Genomic DNA, 22875 nt, shown 5'->3' with positions numbered 1-22875 from the left:
ATGTAAACTATCATATCATCAGCAAACGGTGAGAGTTTGACTTCCTCTTTTCTGATCTGTACCCCTTGATCTCCTTTTGGTGTCTTATTGCTCTAGCTAGGACCTCAAGAATTATATTGAATAGAAAGGGAGAGAGTGGACAACCTTGTCTTGTTCCTGATTACAGTGTAATCACTGGGAGTTTCTCTCCATTTAGTTTGAAGTTGGCTGTTGGCTTGCTGTATATTGTGTTTATTATGTTTAGGTATGTTTCTTGTATCCCTGCTCTCTCCAAGACTTTTGTCATGAAGGGATGTTGTATTTTGTTGAAAGCTTTTTTGGCATTCAATGAGATGATCCTGTGGCTTTTATTTTTTAGTTTGTTTACATGGTGGAATACAATGACAGATTTTCTTATGTTGAACCATCCCTACATCTCTGGGATGTAGCCAACTTGATCATGGTGGATGATGGTTCTGATGTGTTCTTGGATTCAATTTTCCAGTATTTTATTTAGTATTTTTGCATCAATGTTCATGAGTGATATTGGTCTATAATTCTTCTTAGTAATGTCTTTCTGTAGTTTAACTATCAGGGTAATTGTAGTCTCATAAAAAGAGTTTGACATTGTTTCTTCTCTTTCTATTGTGTGGAATAATTTGAATCGTATTGGTATTGGTTCTTCTTTGACAGTCTTGTAGAGTTCTGAGCTGAAATCAAATTCTATTGCAGAGGTATAGTACTGAAAGCAACCTGATATTGGCATTAGAACAGACAGGAGGAACAATGGAACATAACAGAAGACCCAGATATTAATCAACACAGCTTTAAACACTTGATTTTGACGAAGAAGCAAGAAATATAAAACGGCAAAAGAAAGCATATTTAACAAGTGGTGCTGGCATAACTGGATACCAACATGTAGAAGAATGAAAATAGACCCATATCTACCCCCATGCACAAAACTCAGGTCCAACTGGATTAAAGACCTCAACATAATGCCAGCCACACTGAAACTCATAGAAAAGAGAGTGGGAAGTTCACATGAATGCATTGGAACAGGAGACCACTTCTCAAATATAACCCAAGAAGCAAGACACTGAGAGATTCAAGTAATGAAACCTCTTGAAACTGAAAATCGTCTTTAAAGCAAAGGATACAGTCAACAAGACAATACAGCAGCTTACAGAATGGGAAAAGATCTTCACTATCCCCACATCAGACAGAGGTCTGATTTCCAAAATGTACAAAGATCTCAAGAAAAAGATCATCAAAATAACACATAATCCAACAAAAAATGGAGCACAGGCTTAAACAGAGAACTCTGAACACTTTAGAGGAATCTAAAATGAGTGAAAGACACTTAATTAAATGCTCAACATCCTTAGCCATAAGAGGAATGCAAATCAAAACAGCTCTGAGATTCCATCTTACACCTGTAAAAATGGCAAATATCAAAAACACCGAAGACAACGTCTACTGGAGAGGTTGTGTGGAAAGGGAAACACTTCCACATTACTGGTGGGAATGCAAGGTGACACCCTTTGGATGTCAGTGTGGTAATTTCTCATAATATTAAGAAACACCCTTCCCCAATACCCAGTCATACCACTTTGGGTATATATCCAAAGGATGCTCACCATGCCATGAGGACATGTGCTCAACTATGTTCATAGCAACATTTTTGTCATACATTGTTTGCCAGAACCTGGAAACAACCTAAATGCCCCTCAACTGAAGAATGCATAATGAAAACATAATGCATTTACACAATGGAGTACTACACAGCAGAAAAATAACAACATCTTGAATTTTGCAGGAAAATGGATGGATCTAGAAAGCATTATTTTGAGTGAGGTAACCCAGACACAGAAAGACAATTAACACATATACTCACTCATAGGTGGTTTTTAAACACAAAGCAAAGAAAACCAGCCTACAAATCACAATCCTGGAGAAGTTAGACAACAATGAAGATGTTAAAAGAGACTTAAATAGATCGAAGGTACATGGGAAGTAGGAAAAGACAAGATCTCCTAAGTAAATGGGGAACATGGGAACCTTGAGGGAGGTTTGAAGGGGGAGGGGAGAGGCAGTTAGAGGAGCCAGCTAAAATGTAAAACTGAGTAAAAATCAATAAAAAACTGAAAAAGAAATACTAGAGAGTTAAAAAAATATATAATATGCTTATTTGTGACTTGAATTCTACTCTTGTTTAGAAAAAGATACGACACAGCATACTTCACATATCATTTGATTTAATTCTTGTTAGTGGAGGAAATAACTTGATAACAGCAAAAGTTTGAAGATGATTTATGATTGTTAAGCTTCTAATAGCCTATTTATGATAAAAGAAACTTATTTAGATATATATGTCAGATCACCTTTGCCATTGCTGTGTCCAACACTAGGCATCTAGACAATATAGATAAGAAAAATATGTATTTAATGAATAAGTTACGTTAGATAAAGTTTAGAAATTCCTAAATTCTATCCAGACTAGCAAAAACTGACTCAAAGATGCATGCATACCCTTCTTGTATTTGATAACTTTGTTAATCTTTAGCAATTTGAATAAAATATGTCATATAGGAAACAGATATTCTGTAAAATTACACTATGAATGATCATGACCTCGTGTTCCCAGACGTTCTGTGAACTATATTCTTTAAGATTTTGATACCAAAGAGTCCTTTTTTCCCCTTTGGTTTTTCAAAGAAGGGTTTCTCTGTGTAGCTTTGGTACCTCTCCTGAAACTAGCTCTTGTAGACCATGCTGACCTTGAATTCACAGAGATTCAACTGCCTCTGCCTTATTGGTCCTGGGATTAAAGTCGTGTACCACCACTTCCCAGCAAGGATCTTCATTTGAATCTTCAATTCAAAATTATAAGGCTCACCTAACAAGGATGAAACTGTAAATTCCATTCTTATAAAAGCTACCAACTTGTTGTAAACTGTAGACGATATTTAAGACATGCAAGCTAATGGTTAGTCACTTTATAAATGATTGACTTTATTGCCATGCTCAGAGCCTTGTTTTGGTCACGATGAGTACAAATGTATTTCATTTACAGAGGGACAAGCTATGGCCTTCTGCTTATGCTATCAATAACAAGTAACTAAAAAGAAGTAAAGTTTGTTTAAAATCAGATATAGTTAATAAATTAGCTGCTGTCCCTCTAATCCCTCAGAGAGATCTGCTGGACATTGCATTTAAGGTACTTAATAAAAAGACTTCACCTTATAAACAAAAATACCATCGTCTGGGATCTGTTGTTGAGGCTATCCACAAATACCATGAAAAACCAGACTCCACCTGGATATTACCTCAGTTGTGCTAATGCCGACCACTGGGTCAAGAGCAGGCACATGTCTCACCCACCACCTGGTCCCTTCACAAACTGTGAACACTGTGGTGTTGAATGTCCCACTCTGCCTTGGCAAGGTTGGTCAGTTTCCTCAATTTCCTCCTCCATAGAAACATTTCTCAAATCTCAAGAGTCCAGTGGTTGAAGCCTGATGCTGTCCTGTGTGGCAACCAAAGTCCAATGGTGTCTCACCTGGCATCTGAAGATGATAATGTCTCCTCCCAACAAGGACATTGAAATCATACGAAGGATCCCAACAGGATTCCCCAGTATCAGGTAAGTCTGTATCGTTTTAGCTGATACAGAAGCAATTTAGATATATTTAGATTATACTTCATGCTCACATTTATCCTTCTCAGATCTCTGATAGTGTTGATAACATGTTTCAACATTATAATTTTAGCAGCAAGCAGTCCGACACAACTCCTCCCAACAAGGCTGCAGTTACATGGTCAGTCCATGTCATATACATAAGGCAGGTATTGTGTATCCTACAGCAAACAGATAGTCTGCTGAAAAAGGCAGACTCACAGACAGGGTTACCTTACTGACAGGCCTAACACTGAGAAAGATAATCTCATAAACAGGTTCAATTGAAAATCAAACTAAAACTATCATGCTATTACTGGAAACAAATATACTTTTACTATTCTTTTATTTTTAAAGAACCTCCTTTTGAATTACTGCTCCCATAAGTGAATAATTTTAGTCTCCTGGTAAAATATTGGATGGAAAAAAGTTTGAAGTTGATGTTACTTTTGAGGGTCTAGGGAAATGATTTAATGTAAGTAAACACAAGTTGCAAAGGTATGTTTAACTGATGTAAGGTATATGAAAATTAGACTTAAAGATTTCTAACATGCAGAGTTTTATCACATTAATCAGTGGAGTTCTGATTAGCTATTAATCTATCCTTGGTGAAGTACTACCTACTATTTTCATAGACAATGAATAAAATTTTTAATTTTCTTTCATTGTTTTTATCAAGACTTTAAATTGCTTCTCATTGTGCCTCATACTTATCTGACATACATACATAAAATCTGGACAGAGGAAACAGGTAAAGAGAGTTCCTATTTGTATCCCCCTTTCATTCACTAAACTTTTGGTATGGCTCTAAATCAAGAGTGTACAACAGCTATTTATATACACTAGCTAACTGCTTCTTCTACAATGAGGTTTCATTATAGATTACAGAGAGTGGAGATGTTTATATATCTAAGTCTTTCACTTTTATCTGTAAACTAAAACAAATTACTGTAAGATTCAGTGAGTTGTGACTTGAATGCACCTATGCTACATCAGGCAGACTCCACCTAAGAACTGCTGTCAAAGTTAAAGCTTTCCTGTCCACTGCCTCTCCTTGAGGATGGGCTCTCTCTCCTCCTGGTCTTGGAATTCCTTCCATCTTCTGTATTAGTGGCCTAATGAACTGTAGTCCTTCCATCCTGTGAAAGCATTCATAAGAGTACTATAAGGGTCAAATAAATCTAGCATCTAGCAATTTTTCTTCACATATTCCATAACACTACAAGTACTAGGCATATAGACCTGGAAGCTTGTTTCCTTCTTACACAGCAATGAATAGGTTGAACATTTAAGAAGAAACTTCTTAGTATAGGACCATCCAAATGTGTAACTGATGCTCAAATGAACAAAGGTACTGCTTATAGCAACAATAGAAACAAACAATAGCAATTACTAAAAAGCAAGGACAAATAACTACTCCACAATATGATAGATAAACCACAAATGAACTCAAAAATATTCAGAAAGATCAAATGTCAGAATTGCTAGTTCAAGAAGTAAAAAGATGGATGACCTAAAAGAAGATATAAATAAGCAAGTGAGTTCAACTGGGCATTGAGACAAATACAGCACTGTACAGGAGCACAATGGCTGAGGGGTGAGGAAAAAACCCATATATAACAAAGACTCAGTACCAAAAAAGTAAATTCCTAAAAGAAAATTGAGATTCTGGGTTAGGGGAAGAAGAGATATAAATGTTCTAAATAAAAAAATCAAGAAACTGCCAATAAAAACTCAGTGGAAAATGACTCCAGCAGTATTGACTAAGCAGAAAACAGAATATCAAGCATAAAGGATGTGATTTTCAGACACTGCATTAAAATGTCAATGAGAATTAAATAAGGAATAAACATGATCACAGTGTCCAAATCTGAGATATTTAAACAAACAAATACATGGACATATGGGATAGAAATTCTAAGGTCTGTACTAAAGACATGGGGATTTAGCAGAAACTTTTCAAGTCTGTAGAAAGAAACAAACATTCAGACAGCACATTTAGGTTCCCGAAGGTATATGAACAGGATGCAACCTCTCCTGACACATTAAAGTCAATCTGTGAAAACAATAAAAGCCTTACCATGAACTCACAGTATGAACAGACACAAAAGTTGTTGATTTCTCAATTTGATCTCTATTTGACTAGAGAAATAAAGAGGAGAGTAAAGACCTCTAGAAGCATAATGAATGTGGAAAGTTTGCAACTGAGTTTCACATTTCTGTGCATACAGTTCATTATTCTTAAAGAAATTACATGTGCACAGATGAGCATGCACTGTCATGCAGCTAGAATATCCTTATCACAGTGGCACAAGTACTTACATTAATTTTGAGAATAATCCTTAGCACAATGGCACAAGTACTTACATTAAGCCGTCAGACAGTGGATTCTGTTTTGTCTCAAAAAATATCTGGATTTCCTTGGGTCCATCTTTTGTGAAGTAAATGGGGATAAATGCACCTAGGATTATGTCAGCCTTCATGTATGTGGCAGGCTTCCCATATTCCAAACACTTCTGATTAGTTATTCTCTTTAATGCAAACATAGATTGCAGGAGTAGGAAGAGGCAAAGCAAAGGAAGATACATGTCAGCGTCTGCACTACACAGAGACAATGCCTTGCAACTAGGCTGATCCATAAAGGTTATTGGCTTTGTTAGTGGAACAGGTTTAGACCTTGACAGTGTCAGAGAAGACTCTGTTAGCTATAGCTGGTTTCTGATGTTGCATAGTCTATGGTTCTCATGTCAGACAAGGACACAGATAGAAGAAAGTCCAGAAAACCGAGGGTAAGTGAGAGTGTTGACATTCTCCTCTAACTAATCAGAGTGAATATAAATGCACTATCTTTTCTTGCTTTTCACTCTCATACATGTGCTCTGGGGATCTCATTGCCCTTGGCCTCTGCACCTGCATCTTCTATGCTGGGGAAAAACATGTTTGTTTTGTTCCTTAGTCCCCTACCTCTATGATTTCATGATCATCCACAGTCACTTTGGAGACTACCGTAGCACGAGAATGAATTATAGGTCCAGGTTGTTTCATTTGGTTTTCTGTTTTGAAAGACACATAGAAGTGTGAACAGGTAAGAGACAAAGAAATAGTTGGAGTCCACATTGCAAACACTTGAAATATTTCATACAATGCTTTCATATGAAGGTGAAGTGGTGATGTCGGTTTTTAGTGTCTGGCATTCACAGGCACACTGACCTCATTTCTATCCCGACTCTCTGATCTGCTCTCTCCTCCTTGTGGCAATGATTGTAAAGATGTAGAAATGAGTAAGGAAATTCCGGACAAGTAAATAAGATAATTTCTCACCTCATCCTTTTGCAGTATTAAGGTTCCCAAGCAGTAATCTTTGTTCTGCTTTTAATTGCAATCTGGTACAGCTCCTCCCAATACACTTGTAAAAAAATCAATAAATAGAGTAATTCTTCATCTTGACATTTCTTCTTTTTTGTATTACCACTTATAAGAAATACTCTTTTATTTACTTTATTTATTTTTTCGAAACAAAGCAAACTGTCTTTTTTATTTTACATACCAGTCCCAGTTCCTCCTCCCTCTACTCCTCCCTTTCCTTCCAGCTTTCTGGCACACCACACCACATCCACTCCTCAGAGAGATAAGGCACATTGCTTTGTGGAAGGTCCAAAGAAGGCTGATCAAAGTATCCATTCAAAGAGAATGGGTCCCAAAAAAAGTTCAGGGCGAGATGGTTTCAGTGCAGAATTCTACCAAAACTTCATAGAAGAGCTAATACCTATACTGCTCAAAGTATTCCACATAATAGAAACAGAAGGAACTCTGCCAAACTAATTTTATGACTCTGAAGTTATCCTTATATCAAAACTACAGAATTACTCTTGCTTTAGAAATAATTCCATTCGTTCATTATGCACTTCTGTTAATTATAATATAGCATAAAACAAAACAATTTCTATTTTAATTCATTTTAAAAATCAACCTTTTTTCATTGTACATGTCAAATCCATTTCCCATGCCTTCCCCTCTTCATGGTGCCTTCACTTCCCCCCCCCTTCCCACCCTTATCCCACCCTACAACCAGTCCTCAGAGAGAATTAGGCTTCCCATGGGGATTCAAATACGTATAGCACATTGCCTTGAGGGAGGACCAAGGCCATCCACACTGTATCTAGACTGAACAAGATATCTTTTCAGAAAGAAAAGGTTCTGAAAAGTCAGAACAAGCAGTTGGGATAAATCCGGGTGTCACTACCAGTGGCCCCACACTCTGCCCCAGCTATCCATCTTTTATCCACATTCAGAAGGCCTAATTTGGTCCTGTGCTGGCTTCCTTGATGTCAGGACGGTATTGGAAGACTTCTTTTAGCTCAGGTAAACTGTTTCAGTGGGTATCTCCATATGGTCTTGACCTCTTTGCTGATATTCTCACTCCTTATTTTTGACTGAACTTTGGGAGTTCAGCCCAGTGCTCCATTGTAATTCTCTGCAACTGACTCCATCAGTTGCTGGATGTAGGTTCTAGAACAATATTTAAGAAATTCATCAGTCTGCAGAGCAAAGCCAGTTCAGGCATCATCTTTAATGTTGCTGAGAGTCTTAGCAGGCATCATCCTTGTGTGTTGCTGGGAATTTCTCTAATGTTAGTCTTTTTGCTAGGCTCATAATGGCTCCCTCAATCAAGATATCTCTTTCCTTGTTCTCTTTCAGTGCCCTTCACCCATCTTGACCAACCCATTCCCTTTAGTTCTTCTTCCCACTCCTCTTCTAATCTCTTCTCTTCTGCCTTACCTAGTCTCCCCACACCACACTCTCAATTTTCTCAGGAGATCTTGTTTATTTCCCCCTCCCAGGGGGATGTATGTATGTTCCACACCTTCTTTAAACATTCTTCCATTCAGAGACATCTAGGTTGTTTACAGGTTCTGGCTATTACAAATAGTGCTGCTATGAACATAATTGAACAAATGCTTTTGTTGTATGATGGGTCACCTCTTGGCTATATTCCCAAGAGGGGAATTGCTGGGTCCTGAGGGAGGTTGACTCCCAGTTTCCTGAGAAACTGCCACACTGATTTCCACAGTGGCTGCACAAGTTTGCATTCTTACCAAGAATGGATGAATGATCCCCTCACTCCACATCCTCTCCAGCATAGGCTATCATTGGTGTTTTTCAGTTTAGCTATTCTGACAGGTGTAAGATGGTATCTCAAAGTTGTTTTGATTTGCATTTCCCTGATCGCTAAGGAGGTTGAGCATGACCTTAAGTGGTTTTTGGCCATTTGAACTTCATCTGTTGAGAATTCTCTGTTCAGTTCTGTACTCCATATTTTAATTTGCTAAAGATGCTTTCTTTCTTCTATTGTATAATTTTAGCTCATTTGTCGAAAATCAGGTGTTCATAAATTTGTGGATTAATATCTGGGTCTTCAATTCGATTCGATTCCATTGGTCAACATCCATGTTTTTGTGCCAACACTAAGCTATTTTCACTACCTATAAGTCGTGAGGAAATAGAAGCTACCATATAAAACCTCCCAACCAAACAAGAAAAAAAAAAGCCCGGGACCAGATGGTTTTAATGCAGAATTTTATCAGAACTTCCAAGAAGAGATGATACCTATACTCCTTGTTTTGTTTCACATAGTAGAAACAAAAAGAGTCATTATCAAACTCTTTTTATGATGCTACAGTCACCCTGATTGCAAAACCAAATAAAGACCCAACCAAGAAAGAAAATTACAGATCAATCTCATTCATGAACATAGGTTCAAAAATTCTCAATAAAATTCTGGCATACAGAATCCAAAAAAACATCAAAAAAATTATCCATTACGATTAAGTAGACTTCATCCCTGAGATGCAGGGCTGGTTCTACCTACAAAAATCTATCAATGTAATCCATCATATAATCATACTGACTGAAAGAAAAAAAAACATGATCATTTCATTAGATGCTGAAAAAGCTTTTGAGAAAATTCAAAACTCATTTATTATAAATGTTTTGGAGAGGTTAGGGATACAAGAATCATACCTAAATATGATAAAATCAATATATAGCAAGCTGTCAGGCAATATCAAATTAAATGCAGAGAAACACAAAGCTATTTCACTAAAATCAGGAACAAGACAAGGCTGTCCACTCTCATCATAGCTCTTCAATATAGTGCTTGAAGTTCTAGCAATAGCAATAAGACAGCATAAGGAGATCGAAGGGATTTGAATTGGAAAGGAAGAAATCAAACTTTCATTATTTGCAGATGAAATGATAGTGTACATTACTGACCCCAAAAACTCTACCAAAGAATTCCTACAGCTGATAAATACCTTCAGTGATTTGGCAGGTTACAGGATCAACTCCGAAAAATCAGTAGCCCTCCTACACACAAAGGATAGAGAAGCAGAGAGGAAAATCAGAGAAACATCACCTTTCAATATAGTCACAAACAACTTAATGTATCTTGGGGTAACTCTAACTAAGGAATTGAAAGATCTATTTGACAAGAACTTTATGTCTTTGAAGAAAGAAATTGAAGAGAATACCAGAAAATTTAAGCATCTCCAAAACTCTTGGATGGGTATGATCAACATTGTAAAAATGGCAATTCTACCAAAAGCAATCTATAGATTCAATGCAGTCCAAATCAAAATTCCAACAAAATTCTTCATGGACTTGAGAGAACAATAATAAACTTTTATGGACAAACAAAAGATCCAGGATAGCCAAAACAATCCTATACAATAAAGGAACTTCTGGAGGCATTACCATCCTTGACATCAAACACTATTACAAAGCTACAGTACAGAAAACAGCCTGGTATTGGCATAAAATCAGAGAAGTCAACCAATGGAATCAAATAGAAGACCAGATTTTAATCCACAAACCTATGGTCACCTGATTTTCAACAATGGAGCTAAAAGTAAACAATGGATAAAAGACAGCATCATTAACAAATGGTGCTGGCATAACTATATGTCAACCTGTGGAAGAATAAAAACAGATCCATATCTATCATCATGAACAAAACTCAAGTCCAAATGGATTAAAAACCTCAATATTAATTTGACCACACTGACCCTGATATAAGAGAAAGTGGGAAGTAGTCTGCAACACATGGGCACAGGAGACCACTTTCTATGTAGAACCCCAGTAGCACTGACAATAAGAGCAACAATGAATAAATGGGATCTCCTGAAACTGAGATGCTTCTGTAAAGCAAAAAACACTGTCATTAAGACAAAAAGGCAACCTACTCAATGGGAGAAGACCTTCACCAACCCCGCATCAGACAAAGGTCTGATCTCCAAAATATATAAGGAACTCAAGAAACTAGACTTAAAATTCTGAATAACCCAATTAAAAAGTGGGGCACTGAACTGAATAGACAATTCTCAACAGAAGAATTTCAAATGACCAAGAGACATTTAACTTCTTTAGCAATCAGGGATATGCAAATCAAAACAAATTTGAGATACCATCTTACACCTGTCAGAATGGCTAAAATTGAAAACACCGATGATAGCCTTTGCTGGAGAGGATATGGAGTAAGGGGAAAACTCATTCATTGTTGGTGGGAATGCAAACTTGTGCAACCACTTTTGAAATCAGTGTGGCAGTTTCTCAGGAAATTCGAGATCAACCTTCCTCAGGATCCAGCAATACCACTCTCGGGAATATACCCAATAGATGACCAATCATACTACCAAAGCATTTATTCAGCTATGTTCATAGCTGCACTCTTTGTAATAGCCAGAACACGGAAACAACCTAGGTGCCTCTCAATGGAAGAATGGATAAAGAAAGTGTGGAATATATATGCATTAGAGTACTACTCAGCGGTAAAACACAATGACATCTTGAATTTTGCATGCAAATGGATGGAAATAGAAAACACTATCCTGAGTGAGATATCCCAGTTCAAAAAAGTTTAATATGGTATGTACTCATTTATTTGTGGACTTTAGCCATAAACCAAGGTCATTAAGCCTATAGTTCACAAGCCCAGATAAACCAAATAACAAGGTAAACCCAAAGAAAAACGTGACTGGTTCAATATTTGGAGATTTTCTTGGTCTATTCTGTACTTTTATTGTTGGTCTCAGAGAGCCTCTATGGTCTCTATATACCTGCTCTCTTGGTTTTCTCTTCTGGTTTGCTCTCTTTGCCCTCTCTTTTAATCCCCTTGTGGTTGTAACATGTTCTTGGTCCCCTCAGCATTTCAGAAAGCTCTGAACTCTTAGTTGGTGTGTGGATAGTAGCTTGAGGATTTCAGTTGATGTGTTTGGGTTTTGTGGGATCCTAGATGCAGGAAACTCCATGCTGACTGGCTAGAAAAGCAAGGGTGTTGGAGAAGATCCCCTGGGTATTGTCCCACTGGGGAAGTGCTAGAGAGTAAGGAATCCATCTGTGTGGCTGTTCACTCATCTCTTACGTTTTCTCAATATTATAGAAAGCTGTGTTTCAGAGTTCCACTGAGATTATTGGTGAATAGGCAGGTTTGGGTGCGGGGAGTAGCTAGTAGTTTGGATGGCTTCTGGATGAGTTGGGGGTGCCCCTCATCACAGGAAACTTCCTGTTGGTTAGCTAGAAAAGCCAAGAGAATTGGGAAAGGGGACCTGGGTTTTGTCCTGCTGGGGAGGTCCTTGAGAGTGCGGCATCCCACCATGGGGCTGCTCACTCACTTCTTAGGTCCCCTCAGTATTGGAGCAAGCTGTGTTTGAAAGTTCCACTGAGATTGCAGACAAATATACAGGTTTGGAGGCAGGGTATAACTAGTAGGTTGGATGGCCTCTGGATATGTGGAGGGCACCTAAAGACAGAAAATTCCCTGCTGGCTGTCTAGAAAAGCCAAGGAAGTTGGGGCTCCAGTTTTGATTTATAAAGCCACAGGCTATCATCCCTAAAGCCCTAGGTTCTTTATAAACTTTATTCATCGTAGACAAGTTCTTTTCTGTTTCAGTATGATTCTTTTGTCAATCAATTTTTTTTGTCTTTTGCCAAATTTTATAATCAGGTGAATAAAACCAATTTCTGCATTTTCCCTAAATTTTCCCCATTCATTCATCAGTCAGGTTTCTTTTTCCCATAACTTACCTTACAGCTTCAATGCCTGCCCTCTCTATCAGATGAGGAAGACTCATATTATCATACAGCACATCCATATTTTCAAAAGCCACTGGTGTGGAAGGAGAAAAAGAACATGAATAAAAAGTACACTAATACAACTGTTGTAACAAGAATCATCTGTAACATTGCCAAATGTGTGTGAAGATGCCATAGAATCAGTACTCAGCAGACTTTGGTGTTTTCTCCTTGACATGCTCAGCTCATTTAGCTACCACTGGGTTCCCTGGAGGGAATTTCTTCCTGCATCTTGGAAACAACATGTGGATGGGGGTTATGTTTTGCCATCTCTGGCAAAGAAAAAAAAGCAGTGAAAATGCAAGATCAACCACCAGAATCTTTATCTCCCAGGTTCTTGTCTTCCTCTTCTCCAGAAGTTCAGAGTAGATCGGTTATTATAAGAAAACTGACTTTATATCCCTCTTTAAAACAAGTAATAAAGTTATTTTAGCCTGGAAAAAAAACAAGAAATGAAAATGGGGACATAACAACAGACACTGAGGAAATCTAGAGACTCATTAGGTCATACTTCAAAAACCTGTACTCCACAAAATTGGAAATTCTGAAAGAAACCAGATAAACAACTTAAAAAGACTTATTACCACCAAGGAAATAGAAGCAGTTATTAAAATCTCCCCAAAAAAGAAGTCCAAGGCCAGATGATTGCAACTTGGAATTCTACCATAATTTTATTGAATACCTCTTACCAATACTCCTCAAATATTTCCATATAATAGTAACAGAAGGAGCATTGTCAAACTCTATTTTTGAGGCTACAGTCAAGCTGATATGCAAACCATACAAAGATGCAATGAAGAAAGAGAATTACAGGCCAATCTTCCTCATGAACATTGATGTAAAAATACTCAGTAAAATACTAGCAAACTGCATCCAAAAACACATCAAAAAAGTATTCACCATAATCAAGTAGGTTTCATTTCAGAGATGCAGGTATGTTTCAATATACAAAAATCTGTCAATGTAACCCACCATTTAAACAAACTGAATGAAAAAAATAACATGGTCATCTCACTAGATGTTGAAAAAAGCCTTTGACAAAATCCAACATTCCTTCATGACAAAGATCTTAAAGTGATCAGGGATACAAGGAACATGCCTAAACATAATAAAGGTATTACACAGCAAGCTGACAAAGTAAATGGAGAGAAACTCAAAGCGATTCCACTAAAATCAGGAACAAGATAAGGAAGTCTACTTTTTCCATATTTATTTAATATAGTACTTGAAGTTCTAGCTAGAGCAGTAAGACAGCAAAAGGAGATTGAGAGGATACAAATTGGAAAGAAAGATGTCACTTTCACTATTTACAGATGACAAGATGATATGTATAAGAGACAACAAAAATTCTACCAAGTAACACCTAGAACTGATAATCATCTTCAGCAATGGGGAAGGGGATGCACAATTAACTCAAAAAACCAATTGCCTTTCTTTATACAAATGATAACTAAGTTGCAAAAAAAAAATCAGGAAACATCAACCCTTACACTAGACACAAATAATATAAAATATCTTGGTCTTAACCCTAATCAAACTTGTATGATAAGAACTTTTGATCTCTGACAAAAAATATTTAAGAGGATTTCAGAAAATAAAAAATAATCTCCCATGTTTTAGGATATGTTGGATCAACATAAAAAATGACCATCTCATAAAAACAATCTATAGATTCAATTCAATCACCATCAAAATCTCATAACAATTCTTCAAAGAACTTGAAAGAAACAAACTCAATTTCATAGGAAAAAATCAAAAAACCTAGGGCAGTCCTGACACTCCTGAACAATTTGGGAACCGCCAGAGGCATCACCATCCATGATGTCAAGCTCTGCTATAGAACTATAGTAATAAAAACAACGTGGTATTGGCATAAAAGCAGACACGTGTTTCATTAAAATCGAATTACGACACTGACAATAAAATAATAGTCAAAATAGAGGCATTGTAATGGCTAGTTTTAATCCTTAACTCCATGTTGTGCATGTCTGTGATCAATAGATGTAGGAATTACTTGGTAGATGTGTCAGAGGTATCTAGACTACAGATTCCTGCCTTTCAATTGGTTGTGGTTTTATCTCATGAATTGTTGCAAAGAAAGTATTTTTTTGGTGAGTGGGGAACTGTACTTACCTATGGGTATAATGATAAATATTTAATTATACTATACTCTGGCTTGTTAAAGCAAGGTTTGCAGGTTTTCCAATTAAACTACATTTGTGTATTTATACATGAATCTATGTATATTAAAGGTAATTTTATATATGTAGTTCATAGTATAATTGCTTATGACTTTTTTGTGCATATTAACTGTTATTACAACTAGTTTTGTCTTTTGTATTTATTCTCCCCCTCATATTTAGAGTACCATTCACCCAAACAGATCATTTGTACCCTGCTATTTAACTCTCCATTGTTTCCCAACCCTATTTCCTAGTTTCTACTGTTAGTCTGAGGTGAATATTCACATCTGAAGATTTGGAGCTAGATATCTCAGACAAGAGAGAACATGTAACATTTGACATTGTGTGTCTGGGTGACCTAACTTAGTATAGTTTTTTTCTACTTCAATCCATTTATGTGTACTGCATTTTCATTATCCCTTTTATCAGTTAAAAGAGATCTACAAATTTCTATTTCCTATCTATTGTGAACAGAACTGCAACAAGAATGACTGAGCAAGTATCTCTGTAGTGGGATGTTGAATCCTAAATGAATAGGTCAAGGAATAGTATAGTTGTTTCATATGGTAGGTTTACTTTTAGTATTTTGAAAACTCTCCACACTGATTTATGGAGTTGCTGGACCTGTCGGCAAGACCCTAGCCCGGAGAGTCAGTTCTTTGCCTGTCCCAAAAAGTAGAACTCAGTTATCAAACAAAGCCCTGCTATACTCTAAAATTAAAAGATTGAGAGAAAATCATTTAGTTAATGTGTTATTTACCTAGATTATTATCATATAATGTATATTGAATATTTACAATGGCTACAAGTTAATAAGTGGCAAACATGATTACTAACATGCATTTTCAGTAGTAGCATGTATTCTGAAATAGATTGTCTGTATGTGAGATACAGTGAGGGACTCTTTAATTTTTGTTTAAACAACATTTCAGAAAAACACACTGAGAAGTAGGTCATAGTTTCACCTGACTATACTAAAATTTTATGAGAATCAGTTAATTCATCAAAATAATTCGTTTTTCCTAGATGTGTTTTATTTTTAAAACATTTCAAAGAGTTCTTATCAGGTCTTAGGAGTATTATGTAGCACTTAGGGAAAAAGATGCACCCTAGCAGTCCTGCACTGGAGGCTGAGATGGAAAAGACTTCCACAGCCACCATGGTCCTGTCATTGGTGCTGTGGTGGACAGGGAGGAAGGTGATCCAGACACTGCAAAACACAAGCATGTTGAATGTCAGAAACTTGGCTTCGTTGAAGGTATCAGGAAGGTTCCTGGCCAGAAAAGCAACAGAGAAACTCACTAGGGCCAGGATCCCCAAGTATGCCAACATACAGTAGAAAGCAGTGACTGAGCCCTTGTTGCACAAAATGATGATGTCTCCATGTTCAGAGTGTGCATCTGCTTCAATATAGGGAGGTGAGGTTCCCAGCCAGAGTCCGAGGAGAATAAGTTGGATCAGGATACAGATGGGGATGACAGAGTTATAGATGCCTGAGACAAAGAGCCTTCTCAGTGTTCTCCCTGGTATCATGGCTCTAAAGGCCAGAATTACTGTTATAGTTTTTGTCAAAACAGTAGAAAGAGCCAGAGTGAAAACCAGAGAAAATGTAATTTGTTGCAATATGCAGGAGACAGTGTTTGGCTGACCAATGAAGAGAAATGGGCACAGGAAGCAGAGGAGGAGGGAGATGAGCAGGATGAAGCTGAGAGTCCGATTATTGGCCTTCACGATGGGTGCATCTTGGTGTTTGAGAAAGATTCCCAGTACTAGAGCTGTGATGACAGACAAGCACAGAGCTGTGCAGGCCAGAGTCATGCTCAGAGAATCCTCCAAGGACAGGAATGTCACTGACTTGGGCAGGCAGCTGTTTCTCTCAGGGTTTGGGTATTCTTGAATTGGGCAAGGGATACACTCCTGCTGATCTATGGGAGGAAATGAACCAACATGTCAACTTCTACAATTATTTACTCATTTTACATTCATGACACAAAGAATGCCTTCTACTGTTGTTGTTTGTAGCCTGGCACATTCTGCTATTCTCTAGTGCCAAGAATGATAATATTTATTCAAAAAGCCCATTTCTACTATCAGTAGTGTCTACCTCATGATAATCCATGTGCTGTCAAGTTTATTACTGTTTTCTGTGGCAATGAGAATAAAATAGTAATCTACTTATTTAGATGAAGTAAAACTCTCAAGCAATCCTTTATGTTTAAATAATTCTAAAATTAACCCACACCAGCTCGTTCAAACTCTAAGTGCACAGGTTCAGGCCAAACCAACATAAGAATAACTCCCACCCCCACTGCACCCGGTAGAAATTAACTGCCAGAAGACCAATTCAAAACTCAGACAGAGACTCAAAACTAGACCAGAGATCACACCAGTCATCGGAAGACTAGGGCATAAAGAAAACCAAAGAGAAATTAAAAACTGAGAAATAACATACCCACTGAAGAAAGACAAACTCAGAAATCAGTAACTGGAGCTAATCATCCCAAATCCAGATGAATATAAGTCCATGTAAAAATAAAATCAATGCCAGTCAGGGCAATATGGCACCACCACAGCCTATCTACCTTATGACAGCAAACATGACTATTCCAACACAGACAAAGCACAATAAAATGTACTTGAAGCAACTTTAATGAGATTGATAGATATCCTTAAAGAGAAAATGAAAAACTCCCATAAGAAATTGAGAAAAAACTAACCAAAAAATTAGAGAAAATTAACTAATGCATAAAAAATTGCCAAGAGAAGTTAAGAAAAGAAACAATTGCAGGAAACTGTTCTTGACATGAAAGTCAAAATAGAAACAATAATGAAAACACAAAGTGAGAAAATTAAGGAAATTAAGCATGGATTCACGAACAGGAACTACAGATGCAGCAACACCAACAGAATGTAAGAGATGGAAGAGAGAATCTCAAGCACCGAAAATATAATAGAAGAAATAAATTCCTTGGTCAAAGTTAATGTCAAATCAAACAAATTCTTAACACAAAATATCAGGAAATCTGGAACACCATGAGAAGACCAAATCTAAAAATAGTAGTAATAGATCCCAGCTTCCATCCAGAGGGCCATCGGAGGGGTGAGTTTGCTTCAGGCCTGCGGCAGTGGCCCTGCGAGTAGGAGCTCGGACTTTCCCCGACCCCATAGACTCCCAGGTCACCCTGCAGTGCTGGCTCCACCCTGCTAAGCTCTCCCGCCAGCCATCCCTGCTTCCATCCAGAGGGCCATCAGAGGGGTGAGTTTGCTTTGGGCCTTCGGCAGGGGCCCGGCGAGGAGGAGCTCAGAATTTCCCTGACCCCATAGACTCCCAGGTCACCCTGCAGTGCTGGCTCCACACTGCTAAACTCTCCCGCCTGCCATCCCACCTTCCATCCAGGTACAAATTCCTATATTTCTCCCTTCCCACTGGGGCCATAAAATTTTCCCAGCTCAGCAGTCTTGCACGCTGGGCCTGCACTGTAGGTGCATCCCGGAAAGAGGGAGTGCCTGTGCTTCAATAGCCTGCCTGAGGAAAGGTAGGCATTCTATCAGTGAACTCCCTGCCCAACAAGGGAACCTGACCCGCTACCAGAGGTTCCAATAGAGAGCATTTGAAGGAAGAGATGGGCAGACGCCAAGGCAAGACCTCCTCCAACAATCTGAAAAACAACATGAAAACACCAGATCCCAACGACCCTACAATAGAAGGATTTGAACACTCTAACCCAGAAGAAGTGGGAAAAGGTGCCATTATGAAAGCAATAGAGTCCCTTAAACAGGATATGAATAACTCCCTTAAAGAATTGGATGAGAAGTATAACAAAAAGTTTGAAGAAATGAGTATAGAAATGGATGAGAAATATAACAAAAAGTTAGAAGAAATAAGTAAATCCGTGAATGATACCCTGAAAAACCAAGAAAAAAACAGTCAAACAGGTAAAGGAACAGTCCAAGAATTGAAAACTGAAATGGAGGCAATGAAGAAGGCACAAACCAAGAACCAGCTGGATATGGAAAATCTAGGTAAACGAACGGAGACTACAGAATCAAGCATAACCAATAGAATACAAGAGATAGAAGAACGAATCTCAGATTCTGAAGATACCAGAGAGAAAATAAATGTTCTGGTCAAAGAAAATGGCAAATCCAACAAATTCTCTTCACAAAACATTCAGAAAATCTGGGACACAATAAAAAAACAAATCTAAGAATAATAGGGATTGAAGAAGGAGAAGAACTGCAGATCAAAGGCCCAGAAAATATATTTAACAAAATTATAGAAGAAAACTTTCCCAATCTAAAGAACGATATTCCTATAAATGTTCAAGAAGCATACAGAACACCGAATAGACTGGATAAAAAAAAAATCCCTTCGCCATATAATTATCAAAACAGAAAACAAACAGATTAAAGAAAGAATATTAAGAGCTGCAAAGGAGAAAGGTCAAGTGACTTATAAAGGTAAACCTATCAGGCTTACACCAGACTTCTCTATAGAAAGCATGAAAGCCAGAAGATCCTGGATAGAGGTACTGCAGAAACTAAGAAACCAAGGATGCAAACCCAGACTATTATACCTAGCCAAGCTATTGTTCACTATCAACGGAGAAAACAAAATATTCCAGGATAAAAATAAATTTAAACAATACGTAGCCACAAATCCAGCCTTACAGAAAGTAATAGAAGGAAAATCGCAACCCAAGGAATACAACATTGCCATCACTGCCTACAATAACCCAGACATCTAGCGACCCTTCACAACCAAAACACAAAGAAGAGAAACACACAAACTCTACTACACACACACACACACACACACACACACACACACACACACACACAAATAATAACCGGAATCAACAACCACTGGTCATTAATATCACTTAATATAAATGGACTCAACTCACCTATAAAAAGGCAAAGACTAAGAGACTGGATAAGAAAACAGGATCCAACATTCTGCTGTTTACAAGAAACACACCTCAACCACAAAGATAGACATCTACTCAGAGTAAAGGGTTGGGAAAAGGTTTTCCAAGCAAAGGGACCTAAGAAACAAGCTGGTGTGGCCATTCTAATAACTAACAAAATTGACTTCAAACAAAAATCAATCAGAAGAGATGGAGATGGACATTTCATACTCATAACAGGAACAATTAATCAGGAGGAAGTCTCAATCCTGAATATCTATGCCCCTAATATAAAAGCACCCACTTATGTAAAAGAAAAACTTTTAGAACTCAAGGCAGTCACCAAACCACACACACTAATAGTAGGAGACTTCAACACACCTTTCTCACCAATGGACAGGTCAATCAAACAGAATCTCAAAAGAGAAATAAGAGAATTACTAGAGGTAATGAATCAAATGGACTTAACAGATATCTATAGAACATTCCACCCAAAAAGGAAAGAATATACCTTCTTCTCTGCTGCTCATGGAACCTTTTCGAAAATTGACCACATTCTCAGTAACAAAGCAAACTTACACAGATACAAAAAAAAAATATTAGTAACCACCTGTGTCTTGTCAGATCACCACGGAATAAAGTTAGAATTCAATAATAATTCGAACACCAGAAAGCCTACAAATGCGTGGAAGTTGAACAGTCAACTACTGAATCATCCCTGGGTCAAAGAAGAAATACAGAAAGAGATTAAAGTCTTCTTTGAATTTAATGAAAATAAAGACACAACATACTCAAACCTATGGGACACAATGAAAGCAGTGCTAAGAGGAAAGTTCATAGCACTAAGTGCACAATTAAAGAAAACGGAGAAAGCACATATTGGAGACTTAACAGCACACCTAAAAGCTCTGGAAAAAAAAAGAAGCAGACTCACCCAGGAGGAGTAGAAGATTGGAAATAATCAAACTGAGGGCTAAAATCAACAAAATAGAAACACAGAAAACAATCCAAAAAATCAACAAAACAAAAAGTTGGTTCTTGGAGAAAATCAATAAGATTGACAAACCCCTAGCCAAACAAATCAAATGGCAGAGAGAGAACACTCAAATAAATAAGATCAGAAATGAAAAGGGGGACATAACAACAGACACAGTGGAAATTCAGAGAATCATTAGATCTTACTACAAGAGTTTATATGCCACAAAGTTGGAAAATGTACAAGAAATGGATTGGTTTTTAGATAAATACCATTTACCAAAGTTAAATCAAGACCAGGTAAACAATCTAAATAGACCTGTTAATCGCGAAGAATTAGAAGCTGTTATCAAAAATCTCCCTACCAAAAAAAGCCCAGGGCCAGATGGTTTCAATGCAGAATTCTACCAGAACTTCCAAGAAGAGCTGATACCTATACTCCTTAAGGTATTTCACAATATAGAAACAGAAGATTCATTGCCAAACTCTTTTTATGAAGCTACAGTTATCCTGATACCAAAACCACATAAAAACACAACCAAGAAAGAGAATTACAGGCCAATCTCACTCATGAACATTGACAGGAAAATTCTCAACAAAATCCTGGCAAACCGATTCCAAGAACACATTAGAAAAATTATCCATTATGATCAAGTAGGCTTCATTCCAGAGATGCAGGGATGGTTCAACATATGCAAATCCATCAATGTAATCCATCACATAAAAAAAACTGAAAGAAAAAAAACATATGATCATCTCATTAGATGCTGAAAAAGCATTTGACAAAATCCAACATGCCTTTATGATAAAGGTGTTGGAGAGATTGGCGATACAAGGATCATACCTAAATATAATAAAAGCTGTTTACAGCAAGCCGACAGCTAACATAAAACTGAACAGAGAGAAACTCAAAGCCATTCCATTGAAATCAGGAACAAGACAAGGCTGTCCACTCTCCCCATACCTCTTCAATATAGTACTAGAAGTTCTAGCAATAGCAATACAGCAACATAAGGGGATCAAGGGGATTCGAATTGGAAAGAAAGAAGTTAAACTCTCGTTATTTGCAGATGATTTGATAGTATACATGAGCGACCCCAAAAACTCTACTAAAGAACTCCTACAGCTGATAAACACTGTTAGTAATGTGGCAGGAACAAGATCAACTCCAAAAAATCAGTTGCCCTCCTATACACAAAGGATAAAGAAGCAGGGAGGGAAATCAGAGAAACATCACTTTTCATGATAGCCACAAATAGCATAAAATACCTTGGGATAACTCTGACCAAGGAAGTGAAAGACCTATTTGACAAGAACTTTAAGTCTTTGAAGAAAGAAATTGAGGAGGATACCAGAAAATGGAAAGATCTCCCTTGCTCTTGGATTGGGAGGATCAACATAGTAAAAATGGCAATTCTACCAAGAGCAATCTACAGATTCAATGCAATCCCCATCAAAATCCCATCAGACTTCTTCACAGACCTTGAGAGAATAATAATTAATTTACTATGGAAAAACAAAAAACTCAGGACAGCCAAAACAATCTTAAAGGTATACAATGGAAGAAGGAAAGTATCTTTAACAAATGGTGCTGGCATAACTGGATGTCAACCTGTAGAAGAATGAAAGTAGATCCATATCTATCACCATGCACAAAACTCAAGTCCAAATGGATTAAAGACCTCAACATTAATCTGACCACTTTGAACCAGATAGAAGAGAAAGTGGGAAGTAGTCTACAAGACATAGGCACAGGAGACCACTTCCTAGGTAGAACCCCAGTAGCATAGAAAATAAGAGAATCAATGAATAAATGGGACCTCCTGAAACTGTGAAGCTTCTGTAAAGCAAAGGACACTGTCAGTAAGACAAAAAGGCTACCTTCTGACTGGGAGAAGATCTTCACCAACCCCTCATCAGATAAAGGCCTGATCGCCAAAATAAACGAAGAACTCAAGAAACTAGACACTAAAACTCTAATTAACCCAATTAAAAAATGGGGTGCTAATCTGAACAGAGA

General features: G+C 37.5%; 2 protein-coding genes across 2 annotated transcripts in view; both read right to left on the bottom strand.

Annotated features, from left to right (window-relative positions):
- The window catches only part of LOC146895562 (vomeronasal type-2 receptor 116-like), a 72152-nt gene extending 65930 nt beyond the window's left edge, over nucleotides 1–6222 (bottom strand). Inside the window, exon 1 of the mRNA XM_087897974.1 lies at nucleotides 6026–6222. The gene's annotated coding sequence lies outside the window, so the exon portion shown is untranslated. The remainder of the gene's footprint in view (nucleotides 1–6025) is intronic.
- A 9717-nt stretch (nucleotides 6223–15939) lies between these two features.
- Nucleotides 15940–22875, bottom strand: part of LOC125396177 (vomeronasal type-2 receptor 26-like) — a 64961-nt gene continuing 58025 nt past the window's right edge. The window contains 1 exon segment of the mRNA XM_087897970.1: nucleotides 15940–16895. Coding sequence (XP_087754096.1) covers nucleotides 15940–16895 — 956 coding nt within the window.

The sequence above is a fragment of the Myodes glareolus genome, chromosome 2 (genome assembly GCF_982192425.1).
Source record: "Myodes glareolus chromosome 2, mMyoGla1.1, whole genome shotgun sequence".
In the NCBI taxonomy this organism is placed as follows: domain Eukaryota; kingdom Metazoa; phylum Chordata; class Mammalia; order Rodentia; family Cricetidae; genus Myodes; species Myodes glareolus.
This window is presented reverse-complemented; position numbering and strand designations above follow the sequence as displayed.